At 39.7% G+C, this 24,561-nt stretch overlaps 1 protein-coding gene across 12 annotated transcripts in view; it reads right to left on the minus strand.

Annotated features, from left to right (window-relative positions):
• Window positions 1-296: 296 nt before the first annotated feature.
• The window catches only part of PDLIM5 (PDZ and LIM domain 5), a 101,824-nt gene continuing 77,559 nt past the window's right edge, over window positions 297-24,561 (minus strand). For all 12 annotated transcript variants that reach the window (XM_065836739.2, XM_065836738.2, XM_065836741.2 and 9 more), the window contains 6 exons: window positions 23,178-23,353; window positions 12,408-12,582; window positions 8,090-8,270; window positions 6,962-7,082; window positions 3,588-3,703; window positions 297-3,274 (listed from right to left, as the gene is read on the minus strand). In XM_065836739.2, the coding sequence (XP_065692811.2) occupies window positions 3,185-3,274; window positions 3,588-3,703; window positions 6,962-7,082; window positions 8,090-8,270; window positions 12,408-12,582; window positions 23,178-23,353 (859 nt within the window). In that variant the 3' untranslated portion in view covers window positions 297-3,184. The remainder of the gene's footprint in view (window positions 3,275-3,587; window positions 3,704-6,961; window positions 7,083-8,089; window positions 8,271-12,407; window positions 12,583-23,177; window positions 23,354-24,561) is intronic.

The following is a 24,561-nucleotide window of genomic DNA, read 5'->3' on the forward strand; positions in this document are numbered from 1 at the left end:
AGCGTGGGGGTTTGCGTGGGGTTTATTTTTGGTTTTTAATGACAATTAATTTTGCAAATGTGAACAGCCAAAATTTGATGCCAAAGACTATTAAACAGAAGGAAGGAAATCATCAAGACTTAACAGCTGGTTGCTGAGTGTAAAACAATAGCGGGGGGGAAGGAAAGTCAAACAAGTAACCTGTGAATTGATGTAGTTCCCCTTACTCTTGTTTGCCAAACCACTTATAGGGCTGGATGATGTGAGAAGCTCCATGAAGAAACAGCTGAACAGACCAACACACACGGGACCACAACTCAACTTTTGCTTTTAAGTTTATTGCATTGTTATATTAAGCATTTGTATTTACAGATAACTCTGAATTACTTAGTTACAATATACTGAAACTGTCATCATGATTCAACTATTCACTTATAAAGACCTTCTACCTTCAGAGTTCAACCCAATTCTTTTACAGGCAGTTTTGGAAGAAAAATAATTACGGACTGAAAATGTATGTGAAAAACTACAGTAGTCAGGTTACTAACCTGTCTCTCCTGATTTTCTAACATTCCCTCAAAACATGAATGCTATACATATACGGTATGAAAAATACTTGGGAATCTCATGAAATCCGGAACGGTGCTGATTTTTGCTATGTCAAGCCGGCAGTCAAATATACGTATGCATATGTGCATATACATATACATATATATATATGTCTCTCAACATACATGCTCATGTGTGCATGTACAGAGAAGTACGTATGAATACATACACATATGCACACTCACACCCCAAAAGATTCTAGAGGTAAATATGCAGACTTACAAATAAAACAAAATATAAAGATACCAGTATGAAATAGTCCTAAACAAACAAACAAAAAGATAATAAATATTCAGTGAGATATATGGCGTTATTATAAAGTGCTCTACTAAAATCTCACTTATTAAAATAGTGATAAAAATTATGTTCCTTTCAGTTGATTTATATAATTTGATAGAGCCATTAAATATTCATTCTATATCAGTGACTCTATGCTTCCTTTTAAATTTTAGACAAATAGATAAAAGCAATTAAAAGGCAAAGCAGCTAAATGAAGCAATACTACTGGAACCATCCAGGCTTTTGTCCTCAAATATATTAATGACTGCAAAATGTCAAACCATAGAGCAAATGGATTAAGAAATACAATTCAGATTAAAATCATGAAGCTAAACAAAATTCAACTTGATTTTAATGACAAAGACAAACCGAAAACTTTCTATCCTACTTTAAAACAGTGAGGTTTGAATTGTAGAAATTACTGAACGCCTTATTTTGTGCATCCCATCCTCTTTCCTCACTCATGTGCAATATAGACCCAATGAAACCTGGACTCCAGGTCCCATTTCTCCACATTCCACCCAATTTCAAAAGCAGCCTGGTTCAGATATTGCCGTATCTTGTCCAGTCTGCTTCTGCCCATTCAATTTCCAGCCAAACTCACCAAAGGGTGTATCTACAAGAGTGTAAACATTTTAAACAGCTTTATGCCATTTCTTCTGTACCACCAGAAGTTAAAAAAAACCCCAAACATGGCAGTATTGAAGAAAAACAACTTCAGGAAATAAAGTGAAACAGCCCACAACGTGAACCTGTCTCACTGGATTAATAAGAAAGCCGATTATCTTTTCATATTTCAGTACAGCAATTTTGTTTTTGTTTCCCCCTCTATTGCTGACATCCCTTGTTACAATTGCTTTATTCAACCATGGCAATTCTTTTGTGATTATCCCCATGGTTTTATTAATAAACCTGTCCTTTTAATAGTAAAAAAACCCCACAACAACAAAATCAGTAAATGGTTTATTTTAGTGTCTACTGGAAAGAGCATCTGCCTGCACTTTCTCCATAGCACTTAAGCCCTAATTTGCAGTTAAGTGGGACTTAGCTGGTGCACAGGTCTTGGGCTGACTCTCTGTATGGAGGCAAAATTCATATCAAGCCACTAAACCGGCTATGTCATTAAGATAATGACACTGTTGTCTCTGCTCCCCTGCAAGAACTGAGAGATAACTCAATGCATTCCCTACATCTGGAGAAAGAGAGAGAAATAAAACCTAAGCTAATAAAAGTCATAACAGCTGAACAAGAAAGTACGTTTGCGGTCCGCTACCTGGCACATCACCAATATACATATTCATGAACTACACGGTAAAGAATGTACTGAGAGAAAAACAATGTCCTCAGCTGCGCTTCAGCAGTTTCCCTCATTCAACACCAGAGTCTCACATTCTGCGTATAAAACACCACTACCTGCAGATTCAGTGCAATTTCCCCTTTCCAAAGCACTTAAAACTACCTAAAATCTGAACTGTGAATGTAAGAGTCTAAGTCTGTGTTCCCTTATTCTTAAGATGTGATCTGACATTTCTGTCCTGTCAAACACACCTTCACTAGAAAGATTTTTGGCTACTGTTCTGGTAGTACATGAATTAAATACATGAGTATCCCATTTATGTTTTCTTAGAAGTAGCATCTTCTACATTATTCCTGTTCATCAGCATAGTCACTGCCTCACTAAACTGCTTTCTGAAAAATCTCGGTCCTTTGCAGAACCACCAGAGATTTAACAGCCAAAAGCACAGGTATATGTAATTGTGCAGGAGGCTTAATGTATATGAGTATCAGATAAAAATATCAGTTGTCGAGTTAAATATTCCATGCAACCTTATCTTTACTTTGAGTTCCTTTTAATGGACTTCAGTTGCAATACTTCTAGACATACTTTAAAAAAACATCAGCACAATAAAGTGATCTGGATCACTGAAGTCAATCTCCTTCTGCTTATTGAACAGCAGCAAAACCAAGACTTCTAATATCAGGTATTTATTTTTATAGACATTTCACTTCTCATACTGAAACAGATATAAATGTGGTAATAAAATCATGAAACCAATACAGTAATGTGCCAAGTGTAAAGGTAAAGGCACTCTAATTGTTTGGCATGGGTGCACTTTCAGATTCCTATCTTTTTATGAAGTGAAAACCTAACTGATAAACACTCTAAAAATTAATGTACAAGCCCCTTCACAAGTTTCCACATTTCACTTTTATCCTAGAAAATCATATATAAATAATTTTAACCAATTATTGAACATGGACATTTGAACCTTTCTTTCTGCTCAGCACATTTGTTACACAAGATGAGCTCCAAGCCTCAGATGTTGATAGAGTGAGCATGTTTCTTGCACAGTGGCTTGTCCTTCTTGGAGAAGAAAGTCTGACCCTCCAAACTGTCACTACATACCTGAAATGGGATAAAAAAAGAAAACATCCCTCAATTCAGATGGGTGAATTACACCAAATGTTATTCAGAATGTCAAATTAATGCAAACATCAAGGGTTAAATGCTGGGATATGTGGCCGCAACCCAGAGCAGCGCCTCTGGACTGGTGTCAGAGGCTCACAATAGCAACACACCTTCCAAATAACTGGGAAGGTGCTTTTTGTTTGGGCTGGGAGGACTGGAAGAGGTTGCAGCTGTTAAGTCCCGTACCGGTTGGATTAGCACAAGCGCTGCTGCTATGGGTTTGTTTAAAATGAAGAGCAGCTTTACTTACTGAGCATACAAAGCAAGTGTCATGCCAAGTGTGACCCAGAGCTTCAAGAAACCTGTCTCCAGCTTCGATGGGGAATTCACAGCCATGGCACAGAGTACCGAAGAGGGCATAGTAATCTGCAAACAAACACAAACAGATTTGAAAGATGAAGCACATGCAGAAAAGTGAGACCGTTCACACAACAAACCTCCTCAGCAAGTAACTAACTCCTGCCTACATTCCAGCACAGTATTTGGCCCACACTGCACTACACAAAATCATGCAACCATTAGGCTTCTTTCCTAAACAGACTCCAGCCATTTGGATCAAGTCACTGGAGTTCATTACATGCCTCCTTAAAAAACAAAAACCACATAAGCAAAAACCAGAGATTTCAGCTAGTATAATTATTGCATTTAACAAAAAGTGTCAGTAGGGTGGCATGGTGATTATTAGTGACCGGAATCACTGAAAGGTATTTGCACCTTTCATTTGTGGGCACCAGACTGACTTGGTGGCTCTGGAGGTGTCAGCAGAGTAAAGTTCCTCCAGCAGTCTCAGAGAGCAGAGACCTGAATTTACCCCAAGTTATCCGGTCTTTTCCACTTATTTCAACTATTTAACACCCTGTTTTTTCCCCTGCACAGAAGACAACAGCATCAGTGCTATAACATGAGAGAATGTGGCATCAGTAGGCTACCATGCCAAACACATAATGTCATGCAACAGCACTTCTTCATAAGATGAACTACAGAGTGACAACCACAATGAGGCTTTGGACTCCACCCTTACTAGTAACACTCTGGCTCTGATGGGAAATTAGGTGTCAGGGGTTGTTTTCAAGTAGCCTTATAAGGAGTGGCAAGCAGGGTACAAGGAGGTTTTATTTCTCTACTAGATTTTACAGAACTGCTGATGCTCTAGCGCTTGCTGCAGCAGAGCCAACAGACACTTAACACGTGCCAAGCACAAGGGAAGAGTCCTGTTTCGGTTTAGTACGGCAGTGTTTTGCATGATGACCTCAAAAAGCATCATCCTAGGAGGCATCTCAGCAGGATGGGGAATGCAATTGCTCTGGAAAAGCAAAGGTTGCCAGTGGCAAGAAACAGCTCCAGCGACTGCCCCCATTAATCCACGTACTAGCATGAATTTGCAAGTGTTTAAGCAGAAGACAACAAAAATGTCAAATGGTAGAACACCTCTGTCCAAAACACCTGAAGGACACAATCTCATGATCACACTGCTTCAGCTCTTTGCCATTTGATTTCATACAGAGTCTTTTACTGATATTTTCCTGGTGCCAGTAGTTAAAGCCTTTTGTAAGTTAGCCTGTGGTTCGTGTTGATAAGTTTATTGGCTTTTCTTCTGAAGAAAGGGTAGTAGATAAGGCAGAATGAAGGGTATCAGCCTTCTTTTGTTTTTGCATTCTTGAGTTGCGATACCACAGAAGCCTTCCAAGGCAGACTTCTCGTATAGCCACATATCAATGCTTTCTGCACACTGCATTTTCAAAAGTAGGTTCCTAACTCTGCACTTGAAAAAAAAGAGTTCAAAGTTGTAGATATGTGCACTTTAAATTTAATTTTAGCATCAGCATCCAAAACCAGACTGTTTTGCAGATTAAACCTGTTTAATATTAATAGCTGATGCTGTGATAATTTAAATGCAGATTTAAAATTAGAACCCTCCATTGCACTAGGACGAAGGAAAGTTGGCAATGACATTTACTCCTTATTTATTTAAAATTAGTCATAGACTGTTAACTCCAGCTGGACTGAAAGTCTTTGAAGAATGAAAATATCTCAAATTAACATCTAGTTAGAGAGCCAGAGCCATTACAACGTATCACTGCCAATAACACCTCAAAGAATGTGTCTACATTAACTTGTGCTAGCAACATTCCATCTCAGAAACATACTTTGCGAGAAGTCTAGCATTCTTGACATTTCACCCCAGTGTTTCCTGCTCACAGTATAGAAAAGTGCACATTTCTGCACAAGAGCCATAACAGTAGCACAAATCAATGCACCACACAACATACAGGTCATTCGGTGGCAGGAACAAGAATTCAATATTAGCAGAATAAACTCAGTCAGGAGCTTTCCACCCAAAGGGGAGTTATTGATTCCTCCAGTACTATTTTTGAATCACTGAATGGTTTCAAGATTAGGGGCTTCAGATTGCTTGAGGTTGAAATTCCACCGTGTTGTCACACTGGAGGATGCTGCTCGTGGATCCACTTCCTCTGCGGCTCCATGAATTCAACAGGAGCAACGTTACCCTACTCGTGTCACTGAGTTAGCAATAACCTACTGCATCCTTTTGTATCTGCCAACACCTCATTAAACCACTCTGACAGAGAAATTTTGGATAAATTTTGCCCGTTTTCCTCACCCTTTCAGTACCCAGCACCTACTGTGAACAACTGTGGGATCAAACCAGGAGGAAATCTCAGCTCCAAACAGGTCACCAGGATTTCATGCTCAAGCTCTTCCTGCTCAATTCACTCCACCTCTAGTTTAACCAAAATGCTCCTTACAGTAGTAGGGAAAACACAGAAAAGGTCCCACTGACGGTTCTAACACAGATGTAAACAGCATGAAAATAAACAGTTTTGATACGCTTTCATTTCTTTTCCAATTTGTGGAATTGTTTTACAAATGCTCACTCTTTCCTAGCCCAGAAGGGTACATAGAAGGTTTCAAGAAAACTAGGAAACCAACCTAAATAAAAACTGTTCATATGAATCAAAAAGATAGGATTGGCTAGAAGCGCTAAAAATCAAACCAGAAGCCCTCTGAACATCTAAGTCACATCTCTCGTGTAATATTGCTCACAAGGCTTTCAAGGGCTATAACCATATCACTATATTTTTTCCCCTGACACGCTGTTTTTTTTATCCCAAGCTTATGTTCAACAGATGTTATCACTGATCCTGCTAAAAACTTCCTGGGCAGACTGCTTACTCTTGGAAGTTGCCTCCCAGTTGTGAATAAGGTTATTCAGAGTAAAACGTATTACTCCACTGGCATTTGCTTGTTTAGTAAATAAGCAGACTTACACAAACTCCAGATTATTTTAAAGCCAGCCAGAATGTCACCCTAACACAACACATACATCTGAAGGCTTAACAGGAGCAACAAGTAAAACTAGTGACAAGAATTCTGCTCCTGCTGAAGCTGATGAAGAAATTCTCACTAACTTCTGCTGCAAACTCAAAAGCGCCTACAGAGTTTGTTGGTGCTTTGAATTGACATATAAAAGTTCCATGAATTTGCTGGGGCAAATCCTCTGAAAGGAAGCTTAAGAAAAAGGAATTGTTATATTTTTCCCAACCTTGTTAAGCTCTGCTCTCCCACACAGCTGCTGTAAAATTTGGTTGTGTTGCTTCTTACCCGTCTCACAGTAGGGATCGCCGTCTTCTAAGTGGAAGACATTATTGCGGATGGGGTTATGACAGGCCACACATACGAAGCAGGAAACGTGCCAAGTTTGTTTCAAAGCATTTATTACTTCCTGTGGGGATTAGAAAAAGTGTTATTAGCACATTATTTTGATGTGATGACTAGATTGTGGTGACCATGCCTCCACACTTGATTTGTTTCAAGAATACTTTGTTTCCTACTGCTGCTTTGAAAATGGGTTGTGCACACAATTTCTGCCGATGTTAAACTTAACGAGGTGCTTTGTTTTATGATACGTCTCCTTATTGGTCACAAGCAACCTTTCATTTTCTGGAAGGCTCAGTGTGGAGTTAGGCAGATTTACTAACTAACTTGTTCACCTTTTCAGTTTTAATTAGGATCTCACCCATCACGTTTTCCTGAAATAACAAAAGCAGCATCTCTGACATCTCCTCAAGTCTGGGAAGAGTTAATCAGAAGACATCACATAGAAAATTAAAATTGCTCTGTGGTGTTTTGGAAGACGCTAAAGTGCCAAACATGAGTGGAGAATTGTGCTGCCAAAGCCCTGCGTGACCTCAGTTACACAAGCGCCCAGACACATCGCTGTCTGCAGCAAAGCAGCGGACACTCAGCTGCCAGGCTCAGATTAGCAAGATTCGTGCCAAGTAGGATAAGCGTGTCTTTCTATCTACATTGCCATTTGGAATATTTCAGTACTAGTAGCCAACTAGTGTGTTCCTCAATGCTCAGCTTTGCTAAGGATGACTATTTCCACCCTCACCCCCACCCCCCTTTACACTTTTGTAAAACGCTGTCAATTAAAAGCATTTTGCTGAAGAAAATCCAGTAATCACAACAGCTACAGAACAGTTTCTTGAAAACAGGAGCTGAACTTAGAAGAGCCAACTACAGCACCTTTTCTCAGAGAGAATGAAAAGGCTCAACATTAGGAAAGCCAAAGACATGTCTTGTATGTGATGGAAGCTGAAAAACTATGTCAGAGTATGTTTGGAAGAATGCAAACTGGGCAAATAAATGGGAATTTCATCACAGAGAAGCACTGAACACTGTGGTTATTGTTCACTCTGAAAACCAGGCCACTTGCTGGTCACTTACCCCAAGGATCTTCCTCTGGCACTTGGAACACTCAGGGGCGAAGAACTTCTCATAGCAGACCTCACAGTACAGCGCCCCTTTCTCTTCCACGAATCCAATGTAAGCCATGGAGGTTTTGCAATGAGCACAATTAAACTCCTCTGGATGCCATGACTTCCCCAAAGCCACCAAGAAGGGTCCTCTGATCAGAAAGAAGAGATTTCATTAGCAGATGCTCCTAGGTTGGCTCCTGCAAAAGCTGTTCACAAACACATGACTCCAGCCCCCTTTCCTCCTCCAGGCTCTAAGCATTACATGTTGACTCTACCTATTCCCATTGAACTATCTGCCAGAAACACCTGACCAAATAAATACCAATTGTCTTTTCTTCCTTGCCTTTCAGAACTCTTATTTTAGAACTACATTAAATGCAACACTGAAGTGGCTGCTAGAGAGAAGATAGATGTTCCCTATGATCCAAATTATTTCCATCTATTGCAGAGATATTTGACTCAGTGATATGATCAGCTCTCTTTCAGCGTATATTTGTAAAGAGGCCACAAACGTTCAAATAGACTTGACTCCAGTAAGAGCTGATAACATCAGTTTCTTGCATGACAAAAATTCAGTTGCTGGCCTTATCTAATAAGTTTGTTACAAGATAACCCATCTCTGTTGTTGGGGGATTTTTTTTGGCGGGGAGGCACATTGGGTTTGTTTTTATGTTTTTTACTTTTCCTTCAGAAGGTAGTTAAAACAATCATTTGCTTCGAATACAGAGCCATCCTCTATAATTTGCAAACACAAAATAATGATACTTTTAATAGCATCTGTCTGGCTAACGCAACAAGTTTAACAGACAAGATAAACCTGCCCCTTCCTCAGTCAACAAAAAATTCTCAGTTTGTTACTCATAAATCCCAAGCACATACCACTCTGTCTGTTTTCATCTGAAAACATATGGAGCATGTTTATTTCTCTAATGAACGTAATTACTGTAATGAGGTACCTCCAAGGGTCCCACCAACACTCAACCTTCCAGAATCTAGGTTTCAGGTGAACTTCATGTTTCAAGTTCACCAGATTGCCCTTTTTTGCAAGACAATAAAGATACCATTCTTTCTGTAATGCATCTCTTTTTTCTGATTTAGTACTTCACTAAAAATAAATAAAGAAAAAGTGTAAGGTACTAATATCACCATCCTGTTGCTAAACACTTTTTCAGAAATTGAAGAATCTGCAAGAATATTTTTGTGCAAAATAAGATTTTCACATGAACAAAGCAATAGCAGTAGAGAAGAAAAAAATCTTAACATTTGCTTCCATGGTTATACTGACTCCAAGATGGCAATATAAACAGGCAGGGGATGGAGGGCAACTTCATTGAGAGTAGGAGTAATTATTTCCACTTCTCTTTGACATTTTCTCTGGACATGTTACATATTTCCAAAAGGATGAGGAGTCAAAGATAATCACAGAACCATTTCAGTTGGAAAAGACCCTCAGGATCATTGAGTCCAACCATAACCTAATGAATCTCTGGCTCTAAACCGTGTCCCCAAGAACCTCGTCTAAACACCTTTTAAACCCCTCCAGGGATGGTGACTCCACCACTGCCCTGCACAGGCTGTTCCAATGCCTGACAACCCTTTCTGGGAAGAATTTTTTCGTAATACCCATTTAGGACAACACGCACACCTTCAGAGATGACGAACCCATTTAATCCATAAGAATTTCTTCTATTTGCCTCTGATTATCGGAGAGAAAGCAGCAAAAAATTGCTGGAGAGCAGCTCATAGCCCTTTAAGGAGGGAGCTGGGGTCAAACTCAGCTCCCAGCGGATGCCCGAGCAGCGCAAACACCGACCTAACCCGATACCCTCCTGCTGCTCTACAAGCACCTTTTTACATCGATGCCCTTTCGGTTATGTACTGATCAAACAATACAAGGCCTCATGTGCAACAAAGTGCTCTCAGTGTGCCGTGTCAGCGCAGGCTAATTTAACAGATTCATTAACAAGGGGCTGACACCGAAGAGGCTCCAGGCAGGATCGAGTTTCTGGCCCCCCGCTCCGGTTAGCTCCGCAATGGAAAGCAAGTCCACCAAGTGATGGGAGGGGAAGGAATTTTTACAACATCTGCTGCATTTAAGCTCTCCAGAGTTTACAGCTCTGACATGTTGAGATTAGCCATGCAGGACAGCACGTGGGAACCCAAACGGATGGGGAGCAGCCCGAGAGCACATCCACCAAATTTCTATCCCAAAGTCCCCAGCCAGCTGTGGCCATGCCCTGCACAATGTCTCCGAGGTGTTCCATTAGCATGCATGGCCAGAAGAACGCTTTCTCAATACAATTTTACTTTTAATCGGGGCCGTAGTTTAAACATGTCAAGCTGACGCTGTGGCTTAATGATACCAGACTCTTAAAAGCTGCCCCAATGCACGTGGAAGAAAGAAAAAGAAAATAAACACCTGCCGTGGAAAATACACTAAAATATGATATTCAGAACTTGGAGGTGTTCCTGGTCTCTGCATACTTTTTTTCAATCGAAATGATAGCTTCCAGTAATGAAAGGTATTTATTTGCTGTCTTAATTGGAAAAGGAGATTCAAGTCCTGATTTGAGTAAGGAGACCACATGCCCAGACTTGCACAACCTAATGCAAAGCAGCTAGGGCATAAAATGCTAGGAAGATGGTCACCAATGACTTCCTTCTTCCTTCCCCATTTAAAACAAGACAAAAATGAACAAAAAACCCCACAACAATAAAAAAATCCTACATGCCTCTGTCAACTAGAACATATTTCTAAAGGTGGTGGTAAAAAAAACATGTTTCTTCCATTCAAAGATATGGGATGATCCAACTGGCGACAGTTGGCTATGAATGCACCTCTATCCCAGGTTACGTTGACATGCTACCCATTTATGAACAAATTTCTGGCATTGTCATCTAGACTACATAAAGCAAACTCACAGATGGAGGCAAAAAGTATTGATTTTTTTCATTTTTAAAGGGGTTCTGATGTATTTACTAAAGTATCTATAGAATCTTAAGGCCCAAAGGATCATCAGGTACATAAATTGGGTAGCCACCTAAAACATCTGGGTTCTGCATGTAGCAAAGACACATGGACAAATTGGAAGAAGTAAGGAATGTACAGGGAATATAATTGCAATTTCACCATCTTTACACTTCTAACTAAATATAACTTCATCAGTATCGCCATGATGTATCTACTGTATGCTGATAATCCAAATTCTCATGTGGCTTTTATTATGATAGCAAGCCAGAACTGAAACTTGGTGGTAGAGAGATCAAAAGGATTTGCACATCTGCTAAAAAGGCCAATCACTTTCCAGTTAACCATACTGCAGTCTGCATTCTGGGAAGTTTCTTTTTCTCCTCACTTGAAAGTGCCATAGTGTGCAATTCCTGTATAGGAGATGTTGAAGTGAAGCAGGAAATTCAGTTTTCCTCCAGCTTTGATTCTTTTAGACATGGAAAGAAAAGCTTACTTAATGAAGCTTTGGAAAAAACTGGAATCTTCAGACAATCACTGTATAAATAATTAAAGATATATTAAAAAGTTATAAGATGTCTCTAAGAAATTGTTTTGGCTCAACCAGCCATGGTTATTCTATGCCTGAGTGTAAAGTAACCAACTCCACAATGCATTTTGGCTTCAAAACAGATGTACAATGCCATGTCACTTGATCCTTCTCCTACCTTTTCACAGGTAATGCTACCACTAAGGGCATGATCTGTAATTATGCTAAAACTTGAATTCAAAATGCCATTGCAGTCTTTCAGATCCACTGTATGCTGTGGACATGAGGCATATTTAGCATCAATTAATGAACATTAACTAATTCTCAAGTGAAACAATGCTTGTTTTTAATAACTGAGGTGGCATTTGACAGACAAAGAAATATAAGGATTTAAACACCACCAGCAAATTACAAAGAAGTTAGACTTGGGTATCAGTTACTATTCATGAAGAGGTTTCACTTACAATAGGTGACAATGGCTTAAGTACTGTCAAGTAGGGCTTCACGCTTTCTCCTCATGCATTCACTAAGGAGTAAAGTTTGCTCCACAGACACATACAGTCCCCTACTTATAGGGCCAGCAGCTCATCATCTTTTTAATGGTGATCAAAGTGGGGAGTAGGAGCAAGTGATTTAAGGGCCAAGAGGAGAGGGTGCTGCTCAGGAGTGGGGAACACTGGTGATGGGCTGACACCTGGATTTAACCCCATTCACCACAACTTTTGGGGTTCAGCCTTGCAGGCAGGTTTTTTATGCAGCAAAGTGGATACCCAGCAAACAGATACCAACCTGATGACTTGATTACAGTGTGCACACATGGGAGTGCGCTTTCCTGCTGGAATGTGCTCTGCCCTCTGAACCAACGTGTCTTGCTCATTTAGCTGGGGTGCTGTTGCAGATTTTTCACTCAGGGCAGTTGTTCCAGGTGGTTTAATACTGTTTGATGTCCACCCACTGGCAGGAGCTGGGGAAAGAACGCCAAAAGCATTTAGAAGAGCATTTTTCAGTATCAAGTAAATTATCTTGAAATACAAGCAACCAGCAACATTTGCCTAACATCTTTGTTCACCGTATACCTGCCTGCTTAAAGGAACAAACTAAAAAGCATTTGTGTTCCCATCTTCCCCTAGCAAGTAAGTCCCACCTATTTGATGAAATGTCTATGAAATAACACAGAATGCTCTTGGCTAACTTCTAGTGGACAAATTTCAACATACTGAAGAAGTTCAGTGAAAGAATATACAACCTGTGAAGGCATTATTTTGCTTCAGATACAAAAGCTGAAGCCAAGAATATCAGTGTATGAACAGAGATGGGAGCATATGACATACATACTCAAAACATTTTACAGTGAGTGCAATAGATCATACATCACTACTAACAGGTTAAACAAGAGTACACATTCCATACAGCATGTACAGGAACTTCAAATACAGTACTGTATAAGGAAAACCTATTTCTAAATTGAATTTAAACATTGGTCTAGATCACTAGATACTGCCCATCTGAAGAACTCCAAGGGTCACGTTCACATCCTCTTTATAAAAGTTGTGACACAAATAAAAACCTGATGTTTTCAGAAATGTATACATCCATCCACAGACTTCCATTTGTGCTTGGACTTTGAGAGTCATGGAACAGACAGAAGCTTTCACGGAGTACGAAAAATCCATTTACAAAAATGAAAGGCACAGATGATACTGTTGCCAAGGGTAAGGAAGAAACAAACAGTCCTCTGCTTTTCTTTCTCCTCTATTGATACACATACCTTAGTAACATAGAAGCTACAGCAACATGAGTTTATGGGAGCAGTTATTCCCATCAAGCGGAGAATTCTTTTTCCAAGTACGCTAAAAAACCCCTCACATTTCCATAGCCTTTTGTTTGTAACCACAGGAAAGAGAAACTGTGAGTGTTTTACTTGCTGTCCTGGCTTTAGTGCAGCCGGACTAAACCTTGTAAATCAAAAAGTGAAAATAAGATCTGAGTGGAAGCTCAGAGAGAAACAACCGAGCAATGACAGAGACACCAGACAGTGGAGGATGATGCTTCTGTTGCAAGGATCCAGATCTTCAACACAAGGCCTGGGCATTGATATCTAGCTTTGCAAAAGAATTAGTTTAATCTTACAGAAGTAAGATCACCACACACTACACAATTTAATACATTTAAACATTACAGTGAACATGAGTTAACAAACCCCCCTCTACTCATGTGTATTTGTAGGCTAAGGCAACAGAGCTGGAAGATAAATCCTTTATAACACCAATACTTCTGTACTGTAATTATGCTCGGTATTAATCCACAGATACAAGCTGAATACCTGCTCCTGCTTACTCGTGCTCTGTATGAAGAAGCAATACAGCCATACACCTGGTTTTGTCTAAATGGTTGGTTCATCAAATTTTCTCAAATCAGGTCATTTCAAGTCTGAAATATATTTGGATCATTTTCAGTATCTGAAGTAGCAAAAAGCATACCAGTTCATCAGTGGGTTTTGTTTGTTTGTTTTAAATGCAAAACTGATGATTATGTTTAATGTATAATTAACTAGTTTACAATATATAGAAAAAAAAAAAACATTTTGATTCTAGAAACATTCAGCATTCCTGAGTAGAAAGTATTTAGGAATAGACACACTTAATCTTGCACAAGTCACCCTGCTACTGTAGTTCATTTCAGATTTTAAATGCCTGTTAAACTGAAAACAGGAACAGACAAGAATTGCAAAGGTGGCAGAAAAGCTTTGAAGACATTAACAAAAGTGGGTTTGATGAATAGCACTTTCCTCCTCTGTCATCACACATGGCTTTCTAATTTTCAGGTCACATTTCACGAGAAGACAAAAATACACTCTAAAACCAAACCTGTTTGAAGGCTGCCTTGGCCATAAACCGAACTGCAGTGCCACTTCTAGTACATTGCTAATTTCTGTTTGAGTTATTTGCTGAATCCCAATGTCCGTTCAGACACACCAGCCAGCTCATTTGCACTGCATACTTCTTTTAAAAAGTCCTTCTGCTTGCTTAAAGGAAAAACAAAACTACAAACACCAAAATTACTCCCTTTTCTTTAGTCTCATTACAGCTTTCGTTAATGCTGGTTTTATTAATTATGCTTTTCTGAACACTACCCAATTTTAAAGTTACTCCTGGCCAGGAGCAGAATCTGTCTACATAAACTTTCTCTGCAGAGCTGTAAGACAGATCAGTCATTTCTGGGTTATTCAAAGCACTGAAAAAGGAGAGGAGGAGCTAGCCCATCATTTTGGGAAATAACTTTGGTCTACAAATGACCCTATGTTAAAACAGAAACTCTCTTTTTTTAACGAACCACACAAATTAGTACTGTGTTGAGCAAGAGCTGTGGCCCAAGCAGGAACAATTGGGCATTTAGTGTTGAGGACCAGCAAAGGCAAATGGACCAACTTCACTTCCACCACAATCAGTGAACTCCAATTCAACAGTCAGACCCCCAGCAGATATGGGGCTCCCAGGGGATCACAGCCACAACACAAACAGAATAAGGGGAATAACAACCAACCCCCAAGCCAATCAGATGCTTCTAGATTTTCCACAATATTTTGGGGAACTGGACGAGAACTAAGTTCCAAAAGGATTTTGACTGTAATTTGTAAATCTACGTCACTATTTGGTCTACTGTGATGGGAACAATATCTAACTGATCACTGCAAACGCCATCAGCAGCTGAGAACTGAAACAGAAAAGGTTGCCTTCTGGTCAAAGATCCTTGAAAAGCAAGCCCATAAAGCATTTAACTAAATACTCTCTTCTTCCATCATCTCTTGAGGCCGGTGTAAAGCCAGGAAGCTCCTGCCCATGCTCACAATTCGTCCCCACACCATTCTCTCAAGGGTATTTTTCTCTTTGCAGGTATTCACATCAAGCCCTTGTAGGTCTTGCACAGTTATTTCCCTTGATTTCTTTCAATTCAGATTGCTCGTCCTAAAGAAGAGGCATCCGTCTGCTTCCACTGCCTTTAGATCCATACTTTTAGCAAAGAAAATACATCAGTAAAGTACAGTAATAGCTATTCCACCACATTTATTATACTGGTTTCTTTGTTAACCAGTCTTTTATTTTCTTCATTTCCATCTGAACACCAGCTGGGGGACACATTTTATTGACTACTTGTGTCTTTCCAGAGGCCACCAACATGCCTTTAACAGTCCAGTCATTTCACCAAAGGTTCATTACTTCTACTGCAAGCCACAAAGCATTTCTTTTGTTGGTGTTGGTCTTTTAGGTTGGTTGGTTTATTTTTTTATTAAAAACAAAACAAAAACCACCACCGCAAACCACACCACCACTCTCTTAGTTCCTTACTTAAAATCTGTGTGAATTCTCAGTATTTTTTTCCAACAATATTCCACACCTTGTAGCTACAGAATTTCAAGTATTATGTCTGTTTGCTTGTCTAGAATGAATATTGATATTTCCCAACTATCCTTATTACTTAAACAGCAAGTTTAACAGTCCTCTACTGGACAAGAGAAGCTTTCACCAGGGTACACCAGTAATAATAACGTAGGTACAAATTATTACACTCAATCTAAGCAAAGAGCTCTCAGCTCTTGGCAATCAGTGTGAACTCTCCTGCCATTTGTGCTTTATACTTTGCTTTTTCGATTTTATATACGTGATTTTGGATCGTGTTCTGTTCTCAAAGAGTGCTGGGGAGATGCCTTGGTACCCAAGATCCGGCAAGGTGCACCCACATTTTATATTGGGAATGATGACAGCGTGGGGATGGGAAAGGAAACCACTCCAGCTGCCTCTCATCGAACATTTTCTGGGCACCACCTTTTTTGTTTGAAATGGGACAGCACAGCAACTTTTGTAGATGTGCTGAAGAACTACGCATTATAATACATAAATAATGACAAGAATTATACACCCCATCAGGAGCTATTCCACCCTGACTGCCGGAGAGGTCTGATTTCTCTTTAAGCCATGAGAAGGTCTGTGTGACCAAATTTCAGGGTTTTGCAGGCTTCACTTCACCTTCCCTCTCTTTAATTAAACCTTCTAAAGCACTGTTGATTTGCACTGGTGTATTGTCATAGCTGTTTTTTCTATAACTGAAAACACTCTGTACCTGAGTATTAACTTTCTACTTTATTAGGTTTAAGTTTAGCAAACCCTCAGTGTTTGCTTTCATTAAACTCCTTGGTAGGGCTAGTTTAATATTTAACAAAGTTTTAGGCAAGGTAAAGAACTGGCTTTTTTTTTTCCTAGCTTTTTCAAGAATCTCAGTGTGACTTTGCCCTCGTTAGACCAACAATAGGCTGTTCCATCGCTGAGCACATGGATAACTGCAAACACTGGTGAAAGCTTTGGAAGACAAAGGGAGAAAGGCAGATACGCAGTGGTGCCAAAGTCACTTTGACAGAGGTTCTCTGGTGCGTAGCAACAATACAACAGCCTGAACTGTTTAACGCTCACTTAAACATAACATCAGACTTCATGTAATATCTATAAATAACAATGCTACTTTAAGCGCTGGGAGTGCCAGAACTTCATTTTAAAGTGTTCTAACTCAGTGATTTATACGCTGCTATCAAACTACTGTATTATAAATGGAAAATATAAAGCTTCATACGTCCAATTTTCTGACTTTTCTTAATATATCTGTACGGTAAGAAATCTTCCTATTCCTTCCCTCCAAACCAAACAGATGGCCGGATGAAGCAACGTGTCTGCAAAGCTCGGCCGTCAGCTCATTACATTAGCCGTATATAACACCTCATCCACTCCCAGCCCCGCGCGAAATCGCACAATTCAATGGAGAAGCTACAAGAGAAGAAAGAGGGGAGAGGGGAAAAAAAAACAACACACACATAAAACAAACAACAACCAACCACAAAAACCAAACTCCAAACCCCTGTGTTCAGCAATTCTCCTTTTGCTCCCTATGGAGTCTCGGAAGGGCAGTCAAAGCTAAACCCCCCATCCACTGATTAAAGGCAGAACAGGAAGGATTAAACCATTATCATGTCTTTAAATGCCTTGGAAGGTTGGTATGCGCCCCATGGAAAATCACAACAGGTGCCACCCCGGCCCGATTTCAAGCAGCCCTGCAAATGGGGGGGCTGGTTCTTGCATTAGCGACCAGCCTTTCAACTGGAAAGGCTCCGGCTGCAAAGCATCTTAATTAAAATGAGTATGGTGGGTTTGGCTCGCTCAGCCTGTCTCCTTGTGATTCGTTACATCCCATACCGGCACAAATTTGGCACAACTGGCACAGCTTTTACTGAAAAAGTCTCGAGGAGAAAGAGAAAATGAAGCCCTGTACAACAGTTTCATCGCTCTGGAGCGACAGTTTAGAAACCCATTTGGTGGCTTCCTGCAGATAACATTTTGCTTTTAGCTCCTGTCCTAACCTCAACAGCTTGACTACGCAGATTACCTGTCAGTTTCATGTTAACTTTAGCAGAGGAATACTGACTTTTCATTTGTTGAACAAATATTAGGCATAATTCTTGGATGTTTGCACTAATGAAGGGGAACTGATCTGGCGAGTCAGTCCACCAACAGGTTAACTACTTTTTAACAAATCAATGACAACAAGCATCTAATTTTGAAAGTCAGTGAATGTTCCCACTCGGTGGGTGTGAAATAACCACAGAGACAAGTAACCTCTTCACCCTTTTTAAATGACTAGAGAAAGGAACATGAATCTATCTGATTTGTGTATGCAATGAGTTTAAGTGCACAGCTTGGCGCAATAGCCACATGGATTTAGCAACATCAAATCATAGGAAAATTGTTAAGAGAAAGCTGAGTTTCTATTCAGCAGATCTTACAGTGAGATACACCAGGTCGTTCTGCCTCCAACAAGTAGGTGGTACCTCTGCATCACTTCTATTATCCGCTCCTTCTTAAACACAAACACTCGAGTTTTGGAAACATATTCATTTTTTCACCATGTCTGCAGGAGTTACAATTTTCTACTACCATCAAATTAAGGTTGACATTTATAAATGACTAGGGTTTCACAATGGGTTTTGCTTGGCTAAGTGACTTCACATTACATAACTTGTAAGAATAAATTCTTGTAGCTTGCTGTCACATGACGATATAATCACTTAGATTAGATGAAAAATTAATAAGAATAACAGTCCATACACCAGGATCAGGAAGCTTTTGTGTTTTAACCTGTCAATCATACCATTCTTATGGACAAGGCTTTCTGGTTTTATGAATAGTGCCTGCACCGCGGAGCAGCAATCTTTAACAATTTATTTTCAATGAAAAATACTGCAACTGTTTATATTTTTGCCACTGTTTCTAGCAGAGGCTTTAACAACAATATAAGGTTTTGCCTCAACAACTTGTAGTGTTACTCCAGTTTCTTCCCTAGAGTTCAGACTGTGGTCCTCAACGGGCACAAAGCTCCTTGAACCCCTATAATAATTAGTCCTGTTTTTACCTCCCAGTTTTACAAAGGAAACAAATTGGGATGAGAATGTTCTAAAGGGAAAATTGCAGAACTCATGCTGACACAACAGTTCAGTTGCCTTTTCCAAAATCTGATGGGCCATCAACATCACTTATTCAACATAGGGTGGCCTGTAAGGTCAAACAGAACTGAGATAGGGGCTGGAATAATTACAAAGGAAACACAGAAAAACTAAGATGACAAGGACAGAAAGTGCCACAGTCAATCCGTTTATGGCAAGGAAGCAGACAAAGACCCAAACTGTCAGTATATGCAGGACAGGATGTCAAATCACATCTAGGAGCAGGCTTATATTTTCTTCTGCTTTTAAAGTTGTAATATCATTGAGGGAATGGCATCTAGAAAAAAATGCAGCAAGACTGTACACTAAGGATAACTCCAGAGATGGTAAATGCAAGTCTACCAAACACACAGAAACAACTGCAAGCAACTAGCAGAATTTTTCAAACAAAGTTGCCTGGGGAGTAATTTTTTTGTGCTTACAGTCAGCTTCCAGCTCTGTTCCCTCTGCTGAAGGGACCATGTGCTTAACACATGTTCTGGCTCAGGTTTAGGCAACTGACAGTTGTGGGTATTGCAGAATATGCTGAAATTGCTGAGCAGCTCTACTGGAAGGGGATTATATATCCCAGTGGTATTAGGCTGCAAGAGACCCTGGGAATAAGAAAATTGGCACATGCATCTAACTGGTCACTTAAAACTGCAGGCTTTGGACGCTTTTATTGCGAACCCTCTCCATGTCATCCTTGTAACTCAGCTACCAAGCCTAGGAAGAACTAAGGTCACCGGTTGCAATGAAATCCTCGTCTCCAAGCAGCAAACCCTCCAGCCCTCCCTGCTGCACCAAACAGCGTTTGGAAGACGCCAGGAAAGAGGAGACAATTTCACATGAGAAACATAGGGTTGTACCTCCTGACCACTTCTGACCATCACAGATCCTGTTGTGCTTTCCACAAGAACAGTTCATCTCCTGTCCAAACTCCAGCTTGTGTAACTGCATTTATCGGGTAATTATACTTAAATTATCCTGGCAGTCTCAATTAGCCACAGTGCTATTCACTTCCTTTCAAGATGCCATGGAGTGTCACAGCGTGCAGACAAACAGCTGTTACAGTTCACCCAAGAAGCGACTGCATGGAGGTGGAGGGTGAAAAGCATTCCTGTGCTTGCACGTGGTACTGAAACTGGAAAATGCCTTGGGGTTCCTTGGGGGTGATGTAGCTGAGATGTTGTGAGCTTCTCCCTCTGGTGGGTGAATAGAACCTCGGTCCAGGCAGATGTCACCGCTCCACAGTACAGACACCCCACCTGCCCCCATCTTCAATTCGTGATGCACCCAATGCACCAAAGATCTTATTTATCGTGATTATCTATCCAGCTTCCAACCCATGCCTTCAAAGAAAGTGCGAGGCAGCCATTCCTTATCTCCTCTACCAAACCTCTGGGGAACCCTGTAATATCAGAGAGGGGTAAAACCTCTCACCTTCCCAGTGGGTGAGCAGCACAGTCGTGTTTGTGGGTGCCCCTCCAAAAGGAAGATTCCAGATAATAAACGAAAAGACTCTATCTGACCAAATGACTTATCTGTCTAGCCAGACAACTTAATAAATAAAATCACTGGCAATATTCATGCTAAACCATCAAACACCAGATTATGGCTTCCCCAGACACAAACAAAATCCTGTGACATGTCAACTTTCCTACAGAAATAATTCAGTGTTATATGCAATATTCATTAAAAGGGTGAGTGCTATTAGAGCTACAAAACTGCACTCCAAATAACTTTCTGATATTAATATCACACCGATATACACATTTACATAAGATTATGTCTTCCTTCTAATTATTTTGTAAGCCAGACTTCAACTATGAAATCAATCAGACTCAAAAGAAGGGGTTTTGTTTGTTTAAAATCTTGTTAGGGCTATGACCTAAGAAGCCAAATTTTGTTTGGCCTGTAGAGCACTGGCAACTTTACTTTAAAGAAAACGTTATGCTCACAGACTGCAGACACACAGCAGAACTAATGACTGAAGTCCAAACGTGCCCTGAAGCAGTTACAGCCTTTCTTTCTCTTCAACATTTGAAAAAAATATATATAAAATTAGTCAGTTTTATCTCAACTATTGAAACAGTTTTACCTGCTGGACTTGCTGGTCTCACCTTTTTAAGCAAGCTCAGGTACAGCAAAACCTTGAGTATTTTTTTCTTTTATAAAACATAGACCTGAGAAAAACATGGTGTTGTAACCATGCTTATGCCTCCCCTATCTGCTAGTTTTGTAAACTATTTTGGAACACAAAACCCAAAAATGATCTGTCTGTTTTTCCCCTTCATCTACCTACTCAGTACCTCTTATGTGGAGGAAAATAACAAATACACACATTTTTTAATGTTATCCAAGAGTATGCACACAGATTCTTTAGGTATGGAATCAAGTGTAATTTAATTCATCCTTCTAAATCCTTCTCTATTTGAAACATTAGACTTTGATTAATTCTAAAGCATACTAGTAGGATTTAGCAATGAAACACCTACGGACACACTGAAAATGAGTGGGGTACGACTGAAAGCCCAAGCTGCAGGTGGGTTTTGTGCAAGTGAAATAAATTTATCGCTTAGTGAGAAAGTAAGTTACCTCCAACTTGAAACACAATCAGTCACTTATGAAAAATGCAGGATTATCGCATTCCCACAAATACCTACCTTAAATACACATGTTCTAAAATTGTAACTTTAAAAAGGGGGGTGTTGTTGTTGTTGTTTGTTGTTTTGTTTTCTATAACGACACTTAAAGAAGTAAAACAATGCTAGAATTAACCTGTTCTAAAATTAAAGAAGTCTTTACATTGTCCTTAAGAATATACAGGATACTTGACAGGCAAGAATAGAACTGACAGTGTATTGCCATCTTGAGGTTAACTAGCAGAACTGCACGTCCATAACAAAATATATGTATTTGTTACTGGGCACAACGGTAATTTAGCTGGATATGCCAAAGCCATTAAAACCACACAGCATTAACACCACATGTTTCATTTTTAGCTTTATTTTTATGCCAGGGCCTCTGTAGTTCCTTCGCTGGACTGGATACACTTTTAAAGAAAGAAAACCCTTAACAGCAGAAAACCACCACGGCCAAGGTCTATTTAGCACCTTTGATCCCAGCAGAAAGAGAGTCAGGAATACTGATCTCACCCTTATAAGGAAAATAAGCAGCTAAAGCTTAGTTAGTATTACAGATTTCAGCTTAATTAGTATTACAGATTTCTTTTGCTGATTTCCAGATCCTTTGCAATTATTACTCAAGCTTAGTTCAGCACCAAAGACTGATTCAGTTTACGAAACAAATTAAGATATTAACCCAAATTACTAAAATATTGGCACACAGTTACACATATTGCATGTTTTAATACAGACATAACATAGAAATGTTCATAAAGAATATGTCATGCCTTCCAGATATAAGACGCTTTGGTGTGGGCTTAAAGGGCTAAGAATCAAACTACACTCAAAGGAAGTAGCTACAAAAATTGGCCTTGCAAGAACCCACCTCTAAATAAATCTCCATACCACAACGGTATGCAATACCTTGGCCCCCTGTTCAAGTAGAACCTGCAAATGTCAAATACATAACCACTCTAACGTACTAGTCCTTTTTTGTTTTTATAATTAACATTTACTTCGGAAACGAGCACTTGGAAATCACATCTGTTGATATTCCCACCCCTGAGACAGCATGGAATACACTCTGTTGAATTTAGAGTCACCAAAATGAAACTGTGAGGTGTATATATGTATATATTTCATTGGTATATATGTTTTCAACAGAGGTCAGAGGCATCTTGATTCCATATTTGTGAAATCGACTACATCGATGAGGTTGCTTACAAACAACTACTGGTTTACTAAAACCACTGACTCTGTTGTGTTTCAGTTTGGTTTTTTTCCTTCTCTAAACAGACCAGTACTCAAAAGACACCAATAGCCATTCGAAGCCTATAGGCTTTTTACACCCACTGTGATATTATATTTTCCTGAGCTATTCCAAGGTTTTAAGCAAACACGGACAGTTACCTGCTTGGTTTGGGGGCTGCCAGCCCGAGTATTTGGTAGCACCCAGGGGTCCTGGTGGCTTGGGTGCTGTGGTCAAGGTGGGACCAGGTCTCATCTCCGAATCTCCTTGGTGGGCAGGCACACTCCTTGCTGATACAGCTGTAAGAGCAGCAGGCTGGGCAGGCTCCAGGGAATCGCTGTTCAGAAACAATGGAGGAAAAGAAAATAAAATGTATTTCTTGCTAGAAAAACAGCGTTTGCCAAGCAATCCTGCAACAACTGAGCAGCACCCGGTGCTCTGTCATCACCCATCACAATGCTGGGGAACGTCTATTTTCAAGCTGGTTTTCAAGAACTGGACAATTGAGTAATTTCCACCAAAAGTCAACAGAGACAACTAAACCCCTTCACGATTTCCATTGAAAATAATCAAGTGTTGGCACGATACAGGTTGAAGCAGAACTCTAAATTGGGTACAATCGCAGACTTTTTCAATACTTTTTGTTTCTTTCTTGGAGAGTAGGCAAATATGCATAGAGTCAGATGATACTTGTAGATCTTAATACAAATCATCAATCTAAAGGTCACTTAATTATAAGAAATTTTCTTCTATGGGCCATTGCCCCCCCAAATGATTAAGCATTTTAAAAGAGCTATAAGTTTCTTTATACATTAGACAACATGCACAATATTTTATGTTGCCTCTTTATAGCACTCTACAGCTGCTTTTATATTTCAAGGCTTAGCAGAACTCTTTTACCTATTTAAGAATATGTATGATGCAAACTGCACTTAACCACAATTCATGTAAGGTGGAAGTAGAGACTAATTATATTGCGAGCAAGAAAATTTTTCATTTCTCACTCCCAGAGGCTGAGAAAGTTATCGTAGCAAATCTTTTATGCAGTGTAATAGTATTTGTATAACGGATATTTGCATTTAGGAAGCTGAAAACAAATATTTTCATAGAAAGTCTTTAAAGCAGAGGAGTAACTGCTAACGAAGGTGATTTGTGAACTGAGAGGATCACAAAAGCAGGAAAAGAACTCAACAGCATTGCAAAATACAGTCAAAATTATTCCAAATACATATATTGTGCAGTCTGGAAACCTATCAGTTAACACATTAGAAGCCTTGCGTTCGTTCCTCTATTGAAGAAAAACAAATTTACAGCACATGTGTATCGTGTATATTTCACTGGGGCCATTCACAGAATTATACATTGTGCCAAGCTCGTGAAGTAAAAATCCTTGAGCTATTTTTATTTCACAAGTATTGCACACCCACAACATCACCTTGGCCATAGGACGTGCAAGAGCTTGAACACACCAGGAGGCTAAAATATAAGTTCATATCCATGAGTGCTTCTGTCTCTAGATTTACAGGTTTAATAACTGATATATTT

This window comes from Patagioenas fasciata, chromosome 4 (genome assembly GCF_037038585.1).
Source record: "Patagioenas fasciata isolate bPatFas1 chromosome 4, bPatFas1.hap1, whole genome shotgun sequence".
NCBI classification, from domain to species: Eukaryota; Metazoa; Chordata; class Aves; order Columbiformes; family Columbidae; genus Patagioenas; species Patagioenas fasciata.